General features: G+C 36.5%; 1 protein-coding gene across 1 annotated transcript; it reads left to right on the top strand.

Moving 5' to 3' along the window:
* Positions 1-769: 769 nt before the first annotated feature.
* On the top strand, positions 770-19,320 carry LOC105998745 (vomeronasal type-2 receptor 116-like). Its single transcript, XM_013033536.1, has 7 exons — positions 770-885; positions 4,304-4,315; positions 11,963-12,251; positions 13,148-13,954; positions 15,804-16,031; positions 16,813-16,936; positions 18,398-19,320. The coding sequence occupies exons 1-7, from the start codon at positions 770-772 to the stop codon at positions 19,318-19,320; spliced, it is 2,499 nt and encodes an 832-aa protein (XP_012888990.1).
* The last annotated feature ends 4,992 nt before the right edge of the window (positions 19,321-24,312 follow it).

Genomic DNA, 24,312 nt, shown 5'->3' on the forward strand with positions numbered 1-24,312 from the left:
AGTTCAGAATACAATTCTGCAGTTCAACTTCTGCACTGACCATTGGCCATTGCTGAATTCAGCATGGTCATTCGTTCTGCAGGCAATCACAGATGGACACATTTGTGGAGTCTCCTGCATAGGATTTTTATTGGATGGGCCTGGATCAACCAGCAATGTTCTGTGGCTGTTTTGGACATTTGGTGTATGAGATGTCCACTGAGTGTGATGCCCTAAAGAGTTGGGTTGACATCTTGGAATGAGCCCTTGCCAACCATCTCACCTTTCATGTGACAGGGCATCTATTGATGCTTTCTAGTTGCATTATATCTAATAGACTTCATACAAGTAATTTGCTAATTCAGTCTTGCAACCAAATCTAACAAGAAAACTTTATCCAAGAGGTCTCACTCTCTGTAGTCCTGGATGAAATCATAGCCCCTGGGGTGGAGAGGACAACTGGAAAACATGTTTTCCAGCTTGAGTTTATTTCCCTGATACGGGGCCTCAGATGCAGAACCACAGGGCTGAGAGTTTTCCATGTTCCTACCAGGAAATGCTGAAGGTTTCAATGACAGAAGCTGAGTAGACATCCTAGTCAATAAAAGAGGTATATATACACATAGACACAAATACAAATATATCTTCACCTGAACCTATGTGCTTCACATCCAGCCAGCATTTAAACTTAGCAGATGCTTCAGTGATGTTCCCTTTGATTTTCCCCCTCCTTCTTCTCCTGCTTCCACATCTTGTCAGCTCCTTAGAAGGCACTGCCTGCTTTTCTAGAATGACGCACAGGGCACACATGGATGGAGATGTGATGATTGCTGGGTTCTTCCCTCTCTACACTTTGGGAACAGATCGCAGTAACAGTGATTCTTCCCTTGATGAAGCAAAGAAACTGTAAGTAATACTTCTGAATGCTCGATGAAACTCTGGGGCTCATGACCATGCTTTCTATATCCTCTACACCAAACTCTGATCAGGAGATGAGATGCACCAGAAGTATGTTTTAATTTGTGTGTACTATGGAGTGATTTTCCGCTTCCAAGGTAGAAGAGAGGACTCTGTTTTCTTTCCATGTAGCCTCTCCTTTCAAAGGTCCCTTTATTCCATCATCACTGTATCTCCTGCATCCCAGCTGTCTCTGCAAAGGATAAAGTGATATTATTACAAACAACCTGAGGCAGTGGCATGAGTTCTGCAGTGAGAGGAGGCAGATACACTTCCTTGCCCACAGGCCAGTGGTCTGAGAAGTTTTCTTTTGTACATATGGGTTGACATATATTTTGATGACTTTTTAGACATACAGTTACTGTTTTAAACTAAGCACTGTGTAATTATTAATTTACTACACGTCAGATTTAGAGCTTGATCCAGAAATTGACCAGCAAGGCAGCAGTTAGACTACATCCATGAGAGAATTATATCTGCCCAAGAAGAGTTTTGCTTTTCTTTTGCACCTGTGTGTACACTCAGGTTTTGGTTTGCAGGCGAGGGTCTCAGTAATGAATGACTAAGGAGAAATTCTAGCAGACAATTTGATTCCTATTGCAACAGAAGGTCATTGTCTATAGCAATGTCTCCCACCTCTTTTCCAGTGCTGGTCTGAGAAGGGTAGACTGTCAGTTGGCTGGACATATTTAGAAGCAGATATGATAGGATCAGGAATTCTTTCACTGCTTTCAAATAGATTTGTAAATGTTCTTCTCCTTCATGCCATTCCTAGAAATCAGTCTATTTTAAGCTTACCTGTTTCTCTATCCTGCTGGGTTTGAACTTTGGGCCTTGTGGTTGCCAGGATGGTTACTCTGCTGTTGAGTTTCACACCCAGTCCCTTGTTTTTCTTATGTTCCACTACTTTTTCACATTCAATTGTTTTTCCTTCCCTTAACACCAGTAAAATATGTTTAAGTGTCTTTGTTAGTACACTTATACAGACACATGGAATCTTAGGTTACAGTGGATGGATGTTTCTCAGCTACATACAGATATGCAAGGGCTCCTGGTGGAAATTATAGAAGTCTGGCCTTATTATCCTATGATCCAGTTTGTCAGATTTATGTGTATTACTAGTTAAAGGTCATTATGTGTCATCTATGAAGTCCTTGATATAGATAAATGCAGCAAGGCAATTGAATATCACTGGGAGAAAGAGATTAACTCAATGCCACACCAGTAGATGTTATGGCAATATTTTTCAATTTTTGCTACAATATGGTACTTTCAATAACTATCTGGTTTCTTACTGTGTATCTGTATTACATGTCATAAACTTTGATTGTCGTCACCCCCACTATTTGTAACCATATATTATGTCTCATCAAATATCCTGTTTCTCCTCCCATATCTGTAATTTCCTCTTTCTCTTTTAATGTATTTTTTCCAATCTTTGCAGAACATTTCACTTCTTTTGATTTTTTTTGGAAAGAGAGAAACCAAGAAAACAAATTGGTAGATGCATAGTTTTCTTACAGTTATTTTGGTTATCTCTACAGATATCGTTGGGCTAGTTTCTTTGAGAAAGATGCTTTGTGAAATTTTTTTAAAATGTTTTTATTGTAAAGATGCTGTATTGGTGATTACAGTTACATGAGTAAGGTAATGGGTACTTTACTTGTAGAATATTGTTACCCTCTCCCTTGTTTTTCTCCCACTGTCCCTTCCCTCCCCCACATCTCATCCCCTCCTAGGCTATAAAGTTCATTTCCTACATAGTTAGTGTCTTGTGAGTATCATTGTTGTAATGTGTCATCATTTGTCTTTGTTTCAGCATTTTGTCATTCTGCTTCCCTTCCCCAATTCAGATAAATGTTTATAAAAAATGCAGGGTACAAACATCAAATACAGTGACAACAGGGATAAACTAATGGAAAAAGAAAAATGAAATAACATAAGAAAGAACTAGATTCAGTGCAGGGGTGACAACGAAATCAACAACTGAAAAAAGACCTGTTGTTTCCATGTTTTAGAGTTCATTTCATATTAGCATCATTTTGTCATATGTACATAGCTATTGAGCTATTATAATTCTCTGCCAGGACTATGCTATACATATACTAATTATTACAAATGACAGGAAACATGGAGCCTGTGTTTCTTTGTGTTTGGCTTACCTCACTTAATATGCTACAAAACAAAATATGGTACTTGTACTCAATACTTGCTTACTTAGCCTAACAGAATGATCTCCATTTCCATATATTTTCTAGCAAATGTTGTGATTCCATTCTTCATTGCAGCTAAGGAAAACTCAGCTTCATATATAGAACACTTACTCGATCCATTCTTCTCTTGTTGGACATCCTGAATAATTCCATAAGTCAGAAAGTTTGTATAAAATGACATGCCTGTTTTACCCTTTCATCCATATAGAAAACTGAGCTTGATATGTCAGGATAGATTGGTAGAAGTGATACAGCTGAGTCAAATATGAGTTCTATTTTTAATATCCTGCAGTATCTTCATTGTTTCTTATTTCTACATATGTTTATCAAAATTTGTAGTTTTGAGTTACAATGATAGCCATTCTGGTTACACTATAAGGTAACTCAGAATATCTTTAGTTTGCTTTGAGCTGATTGCTATAATGATTCGATATTTTTCCTGTGAGGATTTCCTATTTATCCTTTTTCATTTGAAAAAAGTCTTTCACTTCATGTGCATGTTTCAGAATAGAATTTTTTGTTGTACTGGTGTTTAAATTTCAGTGTTGTTTTATACTATTATACTATTCATATTATTAAGCCCTAACAGATGAATCGCTAACAACGGTTGACAACCATCTTTTTGTATGTATCTTCACTTCATTAAATATTTCTTTTGTTGTACTGAAACTTTAAAACTTTATATTTTTATTTTGGTGACAGTACTCTGGCTCCGACAAGATGCTCCTTCCCCTTGCTTGATATATTTGCTCAAGGTTGGTGCTTTACCAATAGTTGCATAGCTGCACTTTCACCACACTGCTGGTTCATTGGAGATAAGTCTCACAGTACTTTTCTGTCCAGGCTGGCTTTAAACTGTGATAACTGCAGGTGTGCCTCTCAATGCCAGGCTGGCTGAAACTTTTCAATTCCATAATATCACATTTGTAAACTGGGCTGAGGATGAGATTCTTCACCTTGTGAGTGAAACAAATGATTGCTGTGCCCAATCCAGAGCATAACTTTTGCTATTATTTTATGAAGTATTTGTATACTATCAGAAAGTATTCCTGTGCCTATATGTTGAAGTGTTTCCATTATGACTCTATCTTCACTTTCCAATCCTCAAGTTTCCTATTAAGAGCTGTGATGATTTTTGACTTGTATCCTTTTAGAGAATATGAAAGGTAAGATCTATCCTAAAGTCATATGGATATTCAGCTTTCACAGCACCACTACTTACAAAGGGCATCAACTTCCAACAATGCAGGACTGGACATCATCTCTAAGAATGAGATGAATGTAGTTGGTTGGAAATATTTCTAGGTCTATTTTATTGGTATCTGAATTTATGAAGTACAATTTGTATATCATTATGGCTCTCTACTACAATTCAAAGCTGGTGTTATACTATTTAAGCATACGTCTTTTGCTTCTGGATAGCTTTGGAAAATTGGAGATTTTCTTTTTATATAGGAGTTGTGGGATTGTCTTTCTTGTTTCTGTGCTGAATGTGGTAGGAATTTGGATGAAGATTATTTAGGTCATTTCTAGAATACATTCAAGGCCACCTTCAAAAAATCACACACTCAAAAGGGTTGGGTGGAATATTGGCATGGTGGAGCTGCTTACATACCAATTACAAGGCTCTGACTTCAAAGATAAGCAGTGATAAGGAAAAGTTTAAGATATATATGCGCACATAAATATGTTTGTCTATTATATGTATGTTATGTGTTTATTTTTATAAAATACATAGAATATGTACATTACTCCATATGTTATATACTAGATAATATATAATGTGAATTTATGCATTTATACATATATGTTTATAAATATATACATATAAATGTGTATATATAAGTCTGATAGACATTTAGGTTGTTTCTTTTTCTCTGATATATTCAATGATGATATAGAGAACACAGAAGTGCAGATGCCTCTTTTCCATACTGATTTTATTCTATTGGCTAAACAGCCACCACTAACAGTATTGAATCATGTAGGAGTTCTGATTTGTATTCCAAGAAGTACCACACTATTACCCACAATGGCTGAACCAGTGTGCGTTTTTGTTACTAGAGGAGAGGGCTGGCATATACATTTCCTTAACTCTCACCTGGCCCTTAAGTATTTAAGTCTCATGTACATTAGCTATTCCTACCCTTGTAAGATGATACCTTTCTGTGGTTTTATTTGCCTTTTGCTGATGGCTAAGAACTTAAAGGCTGTCATCCACACCTTTTGGCCATCTATGCCCCTTTTCTTGTATGTATATGTAAGTAGGTACTGTGACTTGAACTCAGGGCATTGCACTGTCCCTCTGCTTGTTTGCTCAGCTGGTGCTCTGCCAGCTGAGGCATGTCTATGGCCCTGCTTTTGCTGGTAAACTAGAGATAGAGACTTCCAGATTCTTCTCCCTGGGATGGTTTTGAACTAAAATCCTTTGAGCTAAATGTATGCAGAACAATGTGACAGGGTGGGATTATAATATGACTTTTCAGAAGACATCTCATACTAATGTCCATGTTGGTTGCACTGATTCACAGTCCCACCCACAGTGGGACCCTTTCTCCTGTGTCTTCACCAGTATCTGACATTATTTTTTCTTCATGATTTCCCATGTAACTCTGTTAAGATAGATTTTTAATGTGGGTAGTATTTGCATATGCATATTATTTGTTTTTTAAGGACATGGAGCATGCATTTCCATACCAATTGAAATGAGTCTTGCTTCCACTAAGACTTTATTGTTGAAATCATTAGTCATTTTAAAGGGGTTCTTTTTGTCTATTGTTATTCACATTTTGAGCTCTCTAGCAAATCTTAATATTTATCTTTTCTTGACTAGTTAGTAAAGATTTTGCCCCATTGTATGGGTTGCCTCTCAGTTCTGGTAATTATATCTTCTGAGGACTAGAACCATAAATTCCACGTAGTCAACTTTGCTCATGAGAAATATTCTTTTTGTTGTTGTTGTTGGTCATGCAGCTTGAACTCTGGGAATGGGTGCTGTCCCTGAGCTCTTCTGCTCAAGGCTAGCACTCTACCACTTGAGCCATAGTGCCACTTCAGTTTTCCAAGTGGTTTATTGGAAATAAGAGTCTCTCAGACTTTTTCTGCTCAGGCTGGCTTTTAACTGTGATCCTCAGACCTCAGCCTCCTGGGTAGCTAGGACTATAGGTGTGAGCCACCAGTACCCAGCTTCATGAGAAATATTCTTAACAGTTTTGTTGCAGCCAATATTTTGATAGAATCTTTGTTACTATATTTATCATAGACATTGAATATAATTTTCATTCCCTATTTCCTTCTTTGGTTTTATGTAGGATAATGTTGATATAATTGGATGTCCTCTATGGAATTCCTTCAACTTGTATATTTTCAAAATTAAACTAAGGGTAATGGGCATTAGATAAAGTTTAAATTTTTGGAGCAATTGAGCAATAAAGTCACATTGAAGGTTTTTCTGTTGATAGGAAACCTTTATTACTGATTTATGTTCATACAATTTATTGATTTTAGTTTTACTGCCTTCTTATTTCAATTATGGAATAGTCTCTAAGTCATTACTTCCACTTGATCAAACTTACTGTTTTCTAATTGGTATTTTTTTGTTTCTGTGTTTCCATACCTGATGTTATTTAGTTCAGTCTTCTCTTCAAGATAAGGATTTATTCCATTTGTTTTTGAAGAAGGTTTTATGTTTTCCTGATTATAATTATTGGCTTTATGGAAATGTGCTTTAATTCTTTTACTTCTACTCAATTTTCTCACTCTTTCTATTAATGTTTGCTTTGATATTTTGCTTTTCTACTTCCTTAAGATGTAATGTTGGTTCTACAGTACTGATTTGTTGACAATGGTTGTTAAATGCTTCCTCTCAAACTATCAATGCTGAGGGGATTGATGGGATTGGGAGAGATAAACATGACCATTGGATGGGGTGGCTGCAGTCAAGATGCATTATATTAGTAAATTCAGTTGTTAAATTGAAACCTCAACTGTCTAGCTACTTAAAGGCATTTTTTAATATTTCATTTTAGGCCACCTTTGGCCATAGCCATTGATTTGAGTATTGCTGTTTTCCATTCTCATTTGTACCAAAAATGATCTCACATACTGAAATTTCTCTTGATCCCACTGGTAGTCCAAGTAATTTAATTTTCATGTATGCATTTATTTTCCCATTTGTTACATTAATTTCTTGGCTTACTACAAGGATGTCTGAGTGTGTGCTCAGTTTTTTTATTTGAATGTATTGTATCTTATTCTTTGATCTGTCCTAGAGGATGTAGAATATATGAAGATGTTTTATTCATAAGATTTGGGGGGGCATGTTCTTTAGGCATATGTGAAGATTATTTTGTCTAGGGTGAAGTTTAATTCTTCATGCCTCCTTGTTGATTCTGTCTGGATGACTTCTCCATTGCTGAAAGTGGTGTGGTAAATCTGAAATTATTCTTTTATTGCGAATTATCCCACTCCCTCAAAATCTGTGAATATTTCCTTTATATAGTGAAATGCTTAGCAGATAGTGTCTAAATATACACTTACAATTATTATGTTTACTTGCTGGTTCACCCCTCCATCACTGATTATGGACATCTTTGTCATTTCTTTGATTAATGTATATATATGAAAAGATATATTATAGATACTACTGCTTTCTTCTGGCTTTCACTGCATCCTTTCCCTTGCAGTCTATGTGTATCCAAATAGGGGAAGTAAAGAGTTTGGCCTTTCATTTTTATGACTCTGGCCACGCAATGTCTGCTTCTGTTCTTTTTGGTTGTGGGGCTTTGTCTTTTATAGCTTTCCCCTCCCCAGAGCTTAGGACTGAACTCAGGGCCTTGCACTTGCCAGGCAAGTGCTCTTCCACTGAGCTAAATCCCCAACCCCTGGTTGTGGGGCTTGAACACATGGCCTGAGTGTTGTCCCTGAGCTTTTCCCCTCCAGGCTAGTTCTCTACTATAAGCCACAGAGACATTTCAGTTTTCTGGTGCTTAATTGGAGATAAGTGTCTCATGAACTTTCCTGCCCTAACTGGCTTCAAACTGAAATCCTCACATCTCCATCTCTTGGGTTGCTAAGATTACAGTTATGAGCCACTGGCACATGGCTTACTTTCTGTCTTTTAAATAAATTATTTCAAGTATTCCTAGTCACTGTTGACAGTTGACAGTTGACTCTCATTATACCATTATGTTACTTGTTCTGTAGCTTCAATGAAGCTCCTTCTATAATCTTTTCCTTTCACAGACTTTAGTGGTTAAAAAGTGGATTAACTACGTGTTTTTCTCTGCTATATTACTTTTCATTTGTCCATTATAGGTTTATATTTTTTATTCATAGGGGGCTTTAAATGTATTTAATTATAGTAACTAATGATGGCAACAATACATGATGACAAAAATTAGATCCAAACAAAAAACAAGAGAAGGGCTGGGAATGTGGTTTTGTGGTAGAGTGTTTGACTAGCATGCATGAAGTCCTGGGTATGATTCCTTTCTACCAAATAAACAGAAAAAAAAACTGGAAGTAGCCCTATGGCTCAAGTAGTAGAGTGCTAGCCTTGAGGAAAAGAAGCTCAGGGACAGTGCCCAGGCTCTGATTCCAAGACCCAGGACTGGAAAATAACCACAGAAGAACACGAGAAAATGAAAACAAAAACTTGAGGATTTTCTATTCCCAAGAAATATGTGCATGGGTTAGCTAGCATACATGTGATATGAGAACATTCTCAATTTGTTGGTATAATCACTCTCAATCAGTAACTTTTATACATCCTTGTATAATCTCCTTTGTCATAGAAAACAATTGCTTTCCTGTTTCTTATAGAATAGCTGTATTTCCTTCTTTTTATTGTGAAAATACAGTACAAAGGAGTTACAATTAAATGGGCAAGGTAATGATTACATTTCTTATCAAGCACTGTTGTTTGTCAGGAAAGATCTTTTTTTTAACTGTATTTTTTGTCTTTTCTTTTTTGGTATTGGGGATCAAACCCAGGACATTGCACTTGCTATGCAAGTGCTTTGGTACTGAGCTACATCCCAACCCAACAGGAAAGATCCTGATCTCTCCTTTACTACTACAGGATGTCTTTGCTACATGCATTATATTTGGTGGATACTTTTCATTGTTTCCTGCAGCACTGTAAAGATCTCCTGCCCCTCTATCCTGGTTTGTGTGGATTTCACTGAGAAGTCAGCTGTTAGGGAAACAGGGACATACTTATTTATTAAGAGTTCCTTTTCATTTTTAGACTTGAGAAGCTTGTATTTCACTTGCCAGACCTTGTTGAAGATGAGATGGTGAGGAGTTCAATTAACTTTTTATCTTCCTAAATTTGGGTTCCTTTGTTAAATGTTTTATTGTGATTAAGTGATTACATATATTTCACAAATTTCATAGTATTGTGAGGTAGTGATACTAAGTTAAATTCACAAACACATTCTAACCTTCATGAGGCAAATTGTCATTATTGTGGTCTATAATGTTTGTATTAATTTTATGAGCTTTGACTTTACAGTTTTATCTTCCACATTGGGTGATATGTTCATTTATTTCCTTTTGCTTAGTGTTAGCTGTTCCCTCTATCCCTCTCATTCCTTCCCTCCCATCACTGCCCTTGAGTTGCTTAGTTTGTTTTTATCAATGTCCAGTGCAGCTGATGGGTCCTGCTGTTGTGTGTTTTCCCCTGTTGCCCTCTGATTCTGGGTCCTCCCTTAAATTCCCGTAGATATGTACATATATATACTATATATGTGGTCAGCAACAGGGAATCATTTAGTAATGATACGATAAGATGAGTGGAAGTCCTTTGTTTCTTGAGTCCAGTTTACATTGTTGTATCTCCTTATATTTTGTATTTAACACACACATATTAGGGAGACTATGTGCCATTTGTCTCTTTGCTCTTGGCTTTCACTCAAAATGATTTTTTCTAATGCCATCCATTTCCCTGCAAATGCCATTATTTTGTCTTTCTAATGGCTGCATAATATTCCATTTTACATAGGTAGCACAATTTTTGGATCCTTTCATCTGTAGTGGGGTATCTGGATTGTTTCCATATCTTGGCAGCCTGGGTGCTGTCCCTGAGATGTTTTGCTCAAGGATAACACTCTACCATTAGAGCCACAGCTCCAATGCCAGTGGTTTGCTACTTAATTAGAAATAAGAATCACATGCACTTTTCTTCTGGGGTTGGCTTTAAACTATGATCCTGATATCTCAACCTCCTGATAGTTAAGCTTACACGAGTGTGGCATTAATACCCAGGATATTTGGATAAACGTGGCTATGTGTATTTTTATCTCTATTAGGAATTTATATTCTGTTATTATTTACTTGAATAAGGATTTTACTGTACTCAACCATTTTGTTGAACACACATGAAACTAATATTTGCTTTTTGAACACTTCATTCTTTCTCTCTTTCCTTTCATGTCCTGGGTTTTAAACTTGGGACCTGAGTGCTGTTCTTGAGCCTCTTTGACTCAAGGTTCGCATTCTACCACTAGAGCCACAGCTCCGTATCTGCCTTTTTTGGTAATTTTTTGGAGATAAAGCCCAGCCTGGTTTTGAAAGCACTTCTCAGATCTCAGTCTCCAGAGTAGCTAGGATTACACTCAAGGCTACTGCTCTTCCCATTGAACATCAGCTCCACTTGAGATTTTTAGTGGTAAACTGAAGATAAGGGTCTGTGGCTTTACTGCCCTGGGCTTGCTTTCAGCTGTAATCCTCAAATCTCATAACATCATTGATGTGCCCAGTGACACAGTTGCCAATTTCTAATAAGCACACACATTCTTTCTTGCTTTCACACTTACATTTTTACTTTGATTTACTCTTTCACATTAGAGATCTTATTATTAGTGCATGAATTTGGACCTAAGGCCTGAGGTTTTTGCTGAAGGTTGGTTATCTATCACTTGAGCCATACCTCCACTTTCCTTTTTTGTAGGTTAATTGAAGTTGAGGGAGTCCTAGTCTTTCCTACTAGGACTGGTTTTTTGAGAAGTGAAGGTATATTTGATTCTCTTACTCCCAGTATCCTTTCCTTTTTAATATCTCAATCTATTTGTTTTGTGAAGGAAATAGTGATCATCATGGCATATTCCAGTATTCAATTTCACCTTTGGTAGCCTTGAAACAGGGAATTCAGCCTAAGGCTTTGTTTTGTTAAAACTCTCTTCCCATTCCCCAATTTGGATGCTCATCTGTTTCTGAGGAGTTTCTTGGAGTGTAGTGGAGGAAAGAGTAACATGGAAATCCACTTCCTTCTGCATTTTTAAAGCATCTTATTTGCTTTTTTACATACATCATAATTGGAGTCTCTTCTGAAGCTTCAGCTATTTTTTTCCTGGTAGCTATTACAGAAAGAGTGTTCTATATGTTATGTCTGCAAGGAAAACCATACAACACCATCTATAACACCTTGTTCTGCTTCTGAAAGTTAATCTTAAACAGAGATATTATTTAAATTAGTCTTTCCGGAAACCATATAAAACAAAAACTATTTTTCACACATGTAGTGCTAGTTACCCCAACATTAAACCCAAAGAATATTTGGTGTCTCATGAAGACCCACTCCGTGGTTAATGTATGATATCCTTTTTTGTTGTGTTACCTATGTAACACAGAAAAATCAAGCTCTGTGGAATTTTATATGCATGTCACATTATTAATATCTCATAAAAGGTGAAACTTTTCAACATATTTAATTTGTAGAGAAATAAGCATTGAGTCCACCAAAGTCTTTGCATTGATTTGAAGAAAAGTTTTGGATTATTCTTGATGAATTTCTTATGTCTCCTGTGTAGGTTTGTTTTCAAGTACTATCAGCTTGTCCTGGCCTTGGCTTTTGCTGTTGAGGAAATCAATAAGAACCCCGGTTTTTTACACAACATGACTTTGGGATTTGATGTCTATAATGCTGATCTCAGAGGTTGGTCTGCCTTTGAAAATCCTTTTATTTGGCTTTCTGGCTACAAGACGATCCCTAACTATACCTGCATGGCAGAGAGTAAGTTTGTAGCAGTGCTTGTAGGAACGTCAGGAATGACATCTGCTGAAATTGGAACACTGCTGGAACTCTACAGATTTCCACAGGTGAAGGAGGGAGGGATGTGTAAAGATGTCTGCTTTGGTTCCATGTTGAGATGTTATAAGAGAATGATAGGAAAATACGTAATATAACAACCTATCCAACAACCTATTATTTTATAATATCAAAAGCTAAGTACTCCAATATACTGTGTTATCCAGACTCTTATTGTTTAAGATAGGATGGAAAAGTTGGAGAGAACCAGGGATGAATGACCATGAGCCTAGGGTTTATTGAATAATTTAGTAGAAAGCAATCAGCAAGTGGGAAATGACTTTAAAAATGTGAAGTTATTAAGTGAATAAAGTCAATCATATTAAGAAAAAAGGGATGCATTTTTCTCTTGTTTGTGGAAGTTGTATTTAAAATATAAACATGAAATACAAAGAATGTATGAAAACCCATAGGTGGCCCTAAGCACTTATATGTGATTGAACTGGCTACATTATGGTATAAATAACTGTGGATTTCTGTGGTGTAACTACTCTGGACTTCACGACTAGGAAATTAAAGCTGTCATGTGTGAGGTGTTATAATGTTAAAAGGATGGTGGAGTGTTAGAAAATAGAGGCATAATGGCAAATACAGACAGACTAATGAAGAATATGTGTAAAAATCAAACAAAGAAACAAGGGAATGTGTTGTATTGCTATACAGGTGGAAATAATAATAGAAATGTTAGTGATCACTATGCCTTATAGATATAATTAGCATGTCTAATTGAAAAGTCATTGTACAATGACTTTAAATTAACTTACAATTTTAATTTTAAAAAATCTGAAAATAAGCAAATTCTTTCTTCCACAATTTCAACCTGATTTTTTTTAACATAAATCAAGATTAATGTTATGATATGCAGAAATTTTCTCACTTGTGAGCCTCCAATTTTCTTTCCCTTTAGCTTACCTTTGGGGCTTTTGATCCTGCCCTGAGTGATCATGGCAAGTTTCCTTCTCTCTATCAAATGGCCCCAAAAGACACATCACTAGCCATTGCCATGGTCTCCTTACTGCTTCATTTCAGCTGGAACTGGGTGGGGCTATTGATCTCAGAAGGTGAGAATGGTTTATGGATCCTTGCAGAACTGAGAGAAAAGATGTACAAGAACAGAATCTGTATAGCCTTTGAGCATGTGATCCCAGGCAGTAGTCTGGCACAAGTATTTAATATGATGGGAATTCAGAACCAGATTAATAAATCATCAGCAAATGTACTTATCATTTATGGTAATAAAGAATATCTGCTAAGCTTAATGATATTTCTTGGGCAATATTTAATGACAAGCAAAGTTTGGCTCTTGAACTCAAAGTGTGATTTATCCATCGGAAGGAAGTATTTCATGTCAGGCTCATTCCATGTACCTCTTATGTTTTCACATCACCATGGAGACATTTCTGGATTCACAGATTTTATCAGGGAAGTTAACCCTTCCAAGTACCCAGAAGACTTTTATCTTGCTAGATTATGGTTTCTCTCTTTTAATTGCTCCCATTTTGAGTCTGACTGTGTAATGTGGAAGAACTGTCCAGATGATACTTCCTTGGAATTGTTGCCTGGGCAAATTTTTGACATGTCCATGTCTGAAGAGAGTTACAATACATACAATGCTGTGTATGCTGTGGCACATGCCTTCTATGAGATGCTTCTTCATAAAATAGAAGAGGCAACAATGGGTAATGGAAGATGGATGGTGCCTTCTCCTACACAGGTAATGCCTTCTTTCTTGGATTCCACACATCAAAATCAAAGTAAATCTGAATAGGTTCAAATCTATTTCCAGAGGCCCATGAGAAACTGTGCTTTCTAAACTGTAATTTGTAAGGTTGCTCTAGACCTCTGTTCAGGTGTTCTAAAAGAGAAGCTTACCAGTAGAAAGAGGAAACATGTTGTATATTGACATCAACTCCTGTATTATAAATGACTTGCCCCATTTTTAGGAAATGGAAACACTTGGAAAAAATTATATTAAGTGAAGTAAGCCAAGCCCAAAGAAACATAGGTCCCATGATTTCCCTTATTTGCACTATCTAGTATATGTATGAGTCAAGCAGAAAAAGTCAGATAAGCTGACGTTAGGAAAATGAACCCTAAGATATGTATTTTAAATTTTTTTCTTTCATGCATTTGTTTCTAACGCAATTATAAGATTATTTCTTTGTTGTTTTGTATGTCCCTCCCCCACACTATAACCCCTGCTTTCCCTGTATTTGATGTCGGTATAATTTATGGAAAGGAAGGGGAAAAACAAGTCATTTAAATAAGGATACAGGTGGACCTGTTGCAGCAATGAGAAGTACAAGTTGTCATGTCGAAAACGAACTTTACAACTTGGGGGGGAGGATTGGGTGGGAGGGGGAGAAGGATGGGAAGTGATGGGAAGGGTAAACAAAGGAGGAGGCTACAATGCTTGATAAGAAATGTACTCACTATCTTGCCCATGTAATTGTAACCCCTCTGTACAGTATTTTTACAATAAAAATAAAAAAAGAAATGAAATGTGTTAAATAGGGAAACAGATACTGAATAGACTAAAAATATGTCTAAGAAAAAAATAAAGTTTTATTTTTATTATTTCTAAAAACAAGTAACATGTATGTTAACAATAGTTCGCCAATATTTTCAAATAAATAAATTTTCTGTGTTCAAAAAAAATAAATGACTTGAATACGCTCACAGCTAATGTTTTTTCTATCCACCTTTTCACTAGCAATTTCTTAATAACAAAGGATGATCTGTTCTTTAAGTACCTAATTATTGAAATGATGCTGTTTCTAAGAAAGTAACTTAAGGGATGGCTGAGATTGGGGAAGATGAGGAAGAATGATGAAAAGGTGGCATTAAGATGACTTGTACTCACAAACTGACTTGTGAAATTTTGATATCTTTGTGTGATACATAATGATAATAATAAAAAACTCACAGTCAGCTTCCACATATAACACATTAATAACTTAACTGAACTGCTTATACTCCTAGCTACTCAGGAGGTTGAGATCTGAGGATGACTGTTGGAAGCCAGTATGTTCAGGAAGGTTTCTTAGACTCTTATCTCCAATTCACCACCAGGAAACCAGGAGTAGCTTTGTGGCTCAAAGTGGTAGAGTGCTAGCCTTGAGTGAACAAGCACAAGGAACAGAACCCAGGCTATGAGTTCAGGACCTATAACCAACAAAAAGAAAAAAAAGAAAAAGAATAGTTAATTAAATGTGCACAGAAATAAATGCCTGGTTTATTCCACTTTAGGTATCACCTATGTAGCCAACTAAATTCCCTGGATATTCATAAAATTATCAGTCCTGCAAAATTCTTAGGCAAGCAAGCTGAAATTTTTCTCATTCATGACTATTTATATGGAGGTAGTTTCTCTTTAAAAAATGCCAGAATTCAGAAACTTGATATATTGTTCCCATCTAGACATTCTTTAAACTTCATTTGATATCTGTGTTAATATTGAATTATGAAGTAAGGATTAAAGAGAATGAGGGGCTTGGCTGAATTCAGGATTTCTGTTTCAACACTTAGATTCTCTTCACCATGAGATGATGTATCTCTTTTAGCTGCACCCTTTTCTGAAGAACATCCAATTTCACAATCTTGCTGGAGACCAAGTGATTTTGGATGAAGAAAGAAAATTAGAGGCAGAGTATGACATTTTAAATATTTGGAATTTTCCAGAAGGTCTTGAACTCAAGGTGAAAATTGGGGAGTTTTCTCCATATGCTCCTTATGATCATCAACTGTCTGTGTCTAAAGATATGATAGAGTGGGCCATAGGAGCTACCGAGGTGGGTTCAAGAGAACACAAATGATTAAAACTCAACATAAGTAGGCAAAATGAACTCCTAGATATTATGTCCCTGTGTTCACTAGTGACCAGTATTGTACATTTAATTAGTTGTAACTGGAGAAATTACCTGATTCACTGACTCTTAGATGGGAAAGAAGTATACTAGTTGAATATTTCTATATGTTCACTTATCATAAAATATAATAGCATTATAATAGCATTCTAATATTGGAACAAAATACCTTAAAAAGCAATCAATTAATAAGATTGAAAGATTTTTTTACCTTAACTTACGGGATGTTTCAGTGTACCCTTAGTTCACCTGTTATTTTGGCATCATCTAAAGAGCCTGTTCCAGAGGATGATTGTGAAAGTGGAAAAGAAATAGGAAGATATGATGGGCCTGGGGTCTAGCATGCTATTAACAATTTCAATGTATATTGTAGTCCTTGTTTCCATATTTCCATATTTCACAAATCAGTAGGAGAAAAATTATGCTATGAATTCAAGGAAATTTTTGGCAGTTGGGAAGGAATATCTTAGCCTTAAGAACCACCTCTTAAAGGTTCCACAATTCTCAGTCATAGCATGCTCTGAAGGTCAAGGCTGTAGCTCAAAAGTTTTAGGGGATTGTGTTATGAAATATAAAATAGTATCCAATCAACCTATTGGCTTTGAGTATGTAAAATAAATATGGTTAATGCTCCAATTTTTTAAGAACACCTACTTCTGGAATGTCAGGTCTAAATAGTTACCAACACATATCTGCTTTTCCTCAGACTCCTCACTCTGTTTGTAGTCAGAGTTGTGTTCCTGGATTCAGGAAATCTTCTCATGGAGGAGAGGCTGTCTGTTGCTTTGATTGTATCCCTTGCCTAGAGAATGAGATTGCTAATGGGACAGGTAAGTCAATGATGAAAGAGAAAATTTCCTATCTCTTCCTAGCATTGCACAATGTATCCAAGTCCATGGGAAAGGTTTTGTATTTGGATTACAGACCCCAAATCTTCCTACTTTCCATAATTTAATTATAACAATTGATATTGTTCCTTGAAATAACACAACTCATGGACCTTAAATTATGTATGGAATTAAATTTGTCTAGGACATTTTACACATGATTACCTCAAGAAATGGATTTTTGAAAAATTTTTATTGTTGTTGTGGAGTTGATACACAGAGAGGTTACAGTTACATGAATCAGATAATGAGAATAACTCTTACGAACCATGTCTCACATTCCCTCATTGTCTCCCAGTTTTTTCCTTCCCATCCCCCACTGACAAAATGTACAGTTCATTTTCCATATAGTATCTAGTAAGTACCATTGTTGTATTTGTTCACTCTTTGTTTTACCTTTTCAGTGTCCCCTCTTACCTTTCCAAACAAAAATTAACAATGCAAATGGAAAAGAAAACAAAAAACAGCCACTGTGACAAATAAAATATCTCGTTTCCTTTTTTGGAGTTCATTTCATAAAAGTTTTCTATGACCATACCCATTGAGCCTATTCAAACAGTCCTATGCATGTCCTCCTTTGGACTCAGTGAATGTATAGAGTCCATTTAACTTCTCCATTTAGGTTAAGTATGAATCCTTATTAAATACTGAATGCCCATGATCTTCAAAATTACATTTATGTCACAAAGAACATATAAATTCTGCACATCTTTATTTACCTTTCCAGAACTGTTCTTGCTATAAAGTGCTGAGAAAGCTAAGTTTGGTTTAACTATTCGACACAAATCTTACACATATCATGACTTCTGAACTTCAGAGAGTGCCTTGATTCTTTATTCCCACTACTTCACCATTGGGAAGAAGAGACAACTATTATAAGATGAATTCACGTAGAGAAATGCAAGCTATATTATTCACAACTTTGAATGGCAGTGGCAGACTTGTGCAGTCATTGCTAAGAATTTATTTTATAGCAACATGAAGTCAGAAAATTATCTTACTTCATTAGAATTTACAAAAATGGCCTGTCTCTAGTACCTGTGGAAGTCAGTTTGAACAAAAGAGTATATCATATGAATTGATTGTGTTTTCAGGTATTTTGCCTGACTATTAGATTATTATTGTAATAGATGTTGATTAAGTTTTTATGATAAATAGATGAAATTTTAGAAACAAATAATTAATATGCTTATTTACTACCTATGAGGCAGTGAATAAGACAATAAGATAAAAATATGAGAATGAGGATGGAGTTATGTGACAGAAATGAGGCAAAAAAACAATATCAGACTTATTTGGTAATATGCATCTTTATGATTTACCTCTAAGAGAGGACTTCCTAATTTCCATTGGGTAAAAGACAGTACGGAAATGAAACAAATGGTAATTCTGCATTCTCAATAGATATGGAGCAGTGTATGAAGTGTCCAGATCATCAATATTCCAACACAAAAAGAACGCAGTGCCTTCCAAAAGCTGCAAGTTTCTTGGCTCATGATGAACCCTTGGGCATAGCCCTAGTCTGCATGGCCCTCTGCTTGTCCACATGCACTGCTCTTATTCTTGGACTCTTTGTGAAATATCAAGACACTCCCATTGTTAAAGCCAACAACCTGGCTCTCAGTTACATCCTGCTTATCTCCCTCATCTTCTGTTTCCTCTGTTCCTTGTTCTTTATTGGCCGCCCAAATATAGTCACTTGTGTCCTGCAGCAGGTCACATTTGGAGTTGTGTTCACTGTGGCTGTTTCCACAGTGTTGGCCAAAACGGTGACTGTGGTTCTGGCCTTCAAGGCCACTTCTCCAGGGAGAAGGATGAGGTGGCTGCTGGTTTCAGGGGCTCCTAACTTCATCATTCCCATCTGCACCCTCATCCAGGTGACTCTCTGTGGACTCTGGCTGGGAACTTCTCCTCCCTTTGTGGACACAGATGCACACTCTGAACATGGCCATGTCATCATTCTGTGCAACAAGGGCTCCCTCACTGCTTTCTACTGTGTCTTGGGATACCTAGTTTTCCTTGCTCTAACCAGCTTCACAGCTGCTTACCTAGCCAGAAACCTGCCTGACACATTCAATGAGGCCAAGTTCCTGACCTTCAGCATGTTGGTGTTCTGTAGTGTCTGGGTCACTTTCTTGCCTGTCTACCACAGTACCAAGGGAAAGGTCATGGTGGCTGTGGAGGTCTTCTCCATCTTGTCCTCCAGTGCAGGATGCCTGGGCTGTATTTTTGCCCCTAAGTGTTACATCATCTTGTTAAGGCCAGATAGAAATTCTCTCCTTGGCTTCAAGGGCAAAATGCATATTGGGAGAAATGAGTCTTCTTAAAATAAAATTCATGTGTTTGATCAAATGCGTAAAAGGCGTAAACTATATCCACACTTGTTTTCCAATCTTTTATTAGTGTACATTATGAGAATTATTTGAATAAATATATGAATCTTACTCATTTGTTTTTTTGAATAAGTTTTTTATTGTGAGAATACTGTACAGAAGAGGGGGTTACAGTTACGTGAGTATGGTGATGTGTACATTTCTTATCAAGCATTGTTGTCTCCTCCTTTGATTTTCCCTTACCATCCCTTCCCTCCCATGTCCACAAGTACCCCCCACCACTACCTAAATTGTAAAGTTCATTTTTCGACATGGCATCTTGTACATATCATTGTTGCAATGGGTCAACATGTATCCCTGTTTAAACAGTTTGTTTTTCTCCCTTCCACTCCCTAAATTATAGGAAATGGAAAGACTCAGAAAGAATTATATTAAGTGAAGTGAGGCAGGCCCAAAGAAAAATAGGTCCTATGGTTTCCCTTATTTTCAAAAACTAGTATATGTCTGAGACAAGCAGAAAAAGTCAGATAAGATGATGCTAAGTGAAATGAACCCCAAGGTAAGGACACAAGTGGTTTTTTCTTTCTTGCTATTGCTTCTAAGGTATAATAAGGTACCACATGATGTTTTTGTTGCTTTGTATGTCCCTCCCCCATGGTATAACCCCTGTTTTCACTGTATTTGAATCTTACTCATTTGTCTAGTGGTGGTATAGTCACAAATTATAGCAGTAGCTAGCTAATTTGGATATTCTGGATATTTTGTTTCCTCCTATTTAACCTGTACTTTTTCCTATTGTTTTCACTTTTAATATGTTTTGGTTTTTATATCTTCTTCCTTTTGTTTTTACTGTCACCATTGTATATTTTTAATTATACTAAGTTCCTTTCTATTAGTGTTGTTTTGTCCTCTAATGCTTTTCATTAGATTTTTTTCTTCCTTTAATTTTTTTATTGTGAAAATACTGTACAGAGGGGCAAGGTAATGAGTACATTTCTTATTAAGCATTGTTACCTCCCTTTGTTTCCCCTTAGCATCCCTTCTCATCCCTCCATCCCCCCAAAGTTCGTTTTTTGACATAGTGACTTGTACATCTCATTGTTGCAATGGGTCCGCCTGTGGTATATATACACAATGGAATTCTACGCCTCCATCAGAAAGAATGACATTGCCCCATTTGTTAGGAAATGGAAAGACTTGGAAAAAATTATATTAAGTGAAGTAAGCCAGGCCCAAAGAAACATAGGTCCCATGGTTTCCCTTATTTGCAGTAACTAGTATGTCTGAGAAAAGCAGAAAAGGTGAGATAAGTTAATGTTAGGTGAAATGAACCCCAAGATAAGTATTCTTACAATTGTTTCTAACATATTTATAATATGATTTATTTACTTTTTATGTCCCTCCCCCACGGTATAACCCCTGCTTTCATTGTATTTGACGTTGGTATAATTTGGGGAGGGGAAGGGCAAAAACAAACCATTTAAATGGATTTTTTCTTAATTATACACTTATACACTGATTTACAGCAAAAATTCATACAGCCAGTGTGGAGGTCAGTGCAGAGGTTCCTTAAAAGATGAAATTGGGCTGGGCACCGTTGGCTCATGCCTGTAATCCTAGCTACTCAGGAGGCTGAGATCCCGGTTCAAAGCCAGACTGGGTAGGAAATTCCGTGAAACTCTTATCTCCAATAAACCAACAGAAAACTGGAAGTGGTGCTGTAGCTCAAGTAGTAGAGAGCTAGCCTTGAGCTGAAGAGCTGAGGGACAGCGCTCAGGCCTAGAGTTCTAGGCCTACAACCGACCCCACAAAACCAAAACAACTAAAATTGGATCTGTGATATTATCTAGAGAAATCACTGTTGATATATCCAAAGGAATATAAGTCAAGGTATAACACTGACACAAGCACACTAGTGATTACTGTGGTCCTATTCACAATGGGCAACCTATGGAAATATTTCAGCTACGTGATGAAAGATTAATATTGGAAAATGTGAACTCTGGACCTCAGCACTGTCCCTCAGTTCTTCAGCTCAAGGCTAATGCTCTACCACTTGAGCCACAGCACCATGTCCAGCTTTTTTTCTGCTTATGTAGTACTGAGGAATTGAACCCAGGGCCTTATGCATGCAAGACAAGCTCTCTAACACTGAGCCACCTTCCCAGCCTGTACATTAGCTTTTAACAAAAATTGCACAGAAGGTTGGTACTGGTTCATCACATCTGTAATCCTGGCTACTCAAGAGCCTGAGGTCTAAGGATGGCAGTTCAAAGCCACCCTGGGCAGGAAAGTCCATGAGACTTATCTCTATTAATCACCATAAAAACCAAATATGGAGCTGTGACTCAAGTAGTAGAATAGTAGCCTCAGGAGAAAAGGCAAAGGAACAGTTCACAGGTTCTGAATTCAAGCCACATCATCAATAGAAAAAAATTGGGTAGAAATCAGAGATAGTTTGTATGAATCCTATACTCTTCACCTTCACCATATCCTCTACTAATAACATGTTGCATTAGTGTGTCATATAGCATAATGTATTAGCTAATGTCAAGATGTCATCATTTTTTTCAGTCCTTGACTTACCCCATGATTCACATTTTGTGCCTGGCATTGCTTGATTATGGCTAATATGTCATATTTACCCAGCATTACAGGCTTGTACAGAGTGTTCACTGTTCTGAAATATCTCTAGGGTAAGGAAGATCTTTCCATGAATTTTGGGACTCATGTATTTTGGAGGATAGAAAATATGGAGCTATTATTTTAGGATTGAGGAGGGGGGATATGTGTCAGGAAGAGAATGATTTTCTGCATAGCCACATGATCTCAGAAAACCATAAACAGAAAAATACAAAACTTTGCATGCATCAAGGAGTCAACAAGTAATGATACAGTTGTAATCCACAGTGAAATCCATCAAGTACAGTCATTTGATATTATAGACACTTGGTGCCAACAACTGTAACACAATCTATTCAAATAACCTGCAACATTCACTAACATAGGTGATGCTTTGAGCTATACCTTAACAAATCTAAATTTTCATAAATGTTATTACATACACTTTCAAGATATATTGGAATAAATCTGAAAAACAATAGGAGACAAATAGTTGGAAAACCTTCCAAGCACCAAACATTTAATCATAAATTTCAAATGATACATGCTAAAGGGAATTTTTCAAAGAAATGTAAGCAATCTCACAGTATATAAGGGTAAAGTCTTATGTTACTAGAGTGCTGTTGTGGTAGCTAAATACATGAGAATCTAGTCAACTGAGAAAACAATGAAACTTCTTTCAAAAAATATAAACACATATTGAGAGCAAAAAAATATGGCACTATTGTAAATGTATGCCTGCCAGAATTAAGCGGCTCACTCCTGCAATTCTAGCTACACAGGACACTGAGAACTAAGGATCACTGGTAAGTAAATGCCAGCCTGGGTATTTACGTGAAACTCTTATCTCCAATCAATCACCAGAAAACCAGAAGTGGCGATGTGTCTCAAGTGGTAGAGCTCTAGCATTCTAATGATGAGCTCAAGGATAGCACCTAGGCCCAGAGATCAAGCCCCATGAGCTACAAAAGAAAATATCCCAAAGAAAAACTTGAATTTGATGGATGATTGTATACCTATTACACTGTAGAAAAATGATACACAAAATGCATCATTTGGCTATATATACTATAAAGAAATGCACCTCAAATTAAAAAATTATACCTTCAAATCAAAACAACATTGAGATACCACCTCACTCCAGTTAGAATGGCTATAATCAAGAACTCTAACAACAACAGATGCTGGAGGGGATGTGGACAGAAGGGAACCTTACTTCATTGTTGGTGGAAGTGTAAACTTGATCAACCACTTTGGAAAGCAGTATGGAGGTTCCTGAAAAGACTTCACATAGAGCTCCCCTATGACCCAGCAATCCCACTTTTGGACATTTACCCAAATGTTTACAAATAAGGCCACACTAAACTACCAGCACAACTATGTTTATTGCACATTATTTACCATAGCTAAGATATGGAACCAACCAAGATGCCCCTCAGTAGATGAATGGATCAAGAAAATGTGGTAAATATACACAATGGAATTCTATGCCTCCATCAGAAAGAATGATATTGTCCCATTTGTTAAGAAATGGAAAGACTTGGAAAAAATTATATTAAGTGAAGTAAGCCAAGCCCAAAGAAACATAGGTCCCATGGTTTCCCTTATTTCCAATATCTAGTATATATATAAGTCCAGCAGAAAAGGTCAGATAAGGTGTTATTAGGAAAATGAACCCTTAGATATGTATTTTAATGTTTTTTTCTTTCATGCATTTGTTTCTAACGCATTATAAGATTATTTCTTTGTTGCTTTGTATGTCCCTCCCCCACACTATATTTGATGTCGGTATAATTTGTGGAGGAGATGGGGAAAAACAAGTCGTTTAAGGATACAGGTGGACCTGTTGCAAAATGAGAAGTACAAGTTGTCATGTCGAAAACGAACTTTACAACTTTGGTGCGCGGTGGGGGGGATTGAGAATTGGGGGGGAGGCTGGGAAGGGGTGTGAAGGGTAAACAAAGGAGGAGGCTGCAATTCTTGATAAGAAATGTACTCATTATCTTGCCCATGTAATTGTAACCCCTCTGTACAGTATGTTCACAAAAAATTAAAATTAAAATTAAAAAAAATTATACCTTCTACAAAGCACAAAGACTTAGGAAAAATAAAGGAGGGAGAATGGAAAAAGAAAAAAAGGGAGAAAAAGTAGAATTACACTTTCAACTATCTTGAGAGATCACATAGGAAATAGCTCAGTTCAGACATTCAGAAAATGTCAGATAAAAATGTGTATAGTATGAAAATTTCCTACTAATTTGAACTATCCAGAATATACATAAGGAATCTTCCCTATTCATTAAAGTACTTTTAAAAGCAAAGTCAATACCATTAGTGACAATAATCGATAATATATACATAAAA

This window comes from Dipodomys ordii, unplaced genomic scaffold (assembly GCF_000151885.1).
Source record: "Dipodomys ordii isolate 6190 unplaced genomic scaffold, Dord_2.0 Scaffold171, whole genome shotgun sequence".
NCBI lineage: Eukaryota > Metazoa > Chordata > Mammalia > Rodentia > Heteromyidae > Dipodomys > Dipodomys ordii.

Bases quoted from the DNA above. Each gene is read 5' to 3' on its own strand.
- LOC105998745 (XM_013033536.1), top strand. From the start codon at position 770: ATGACGCACAGGGCACACATGGATGGAGATGTGATGATTGCTGGGTTC. The intron at 13,955-15,803 runs GTAATGCCTTCT...TATCTCTTTTAG, and splicing joins TGGTGCCTTCTCCTACACAG to CTGCACCCTTTTCTGAAGAA. The intron at 16,032-16,812 runs GTGGGTTCAAGA...GCTTTTCCTCAG, and splicing joins GGGCCATAGGAGCTACCGAG to ACTCCTCACTCTGTTTGTAG.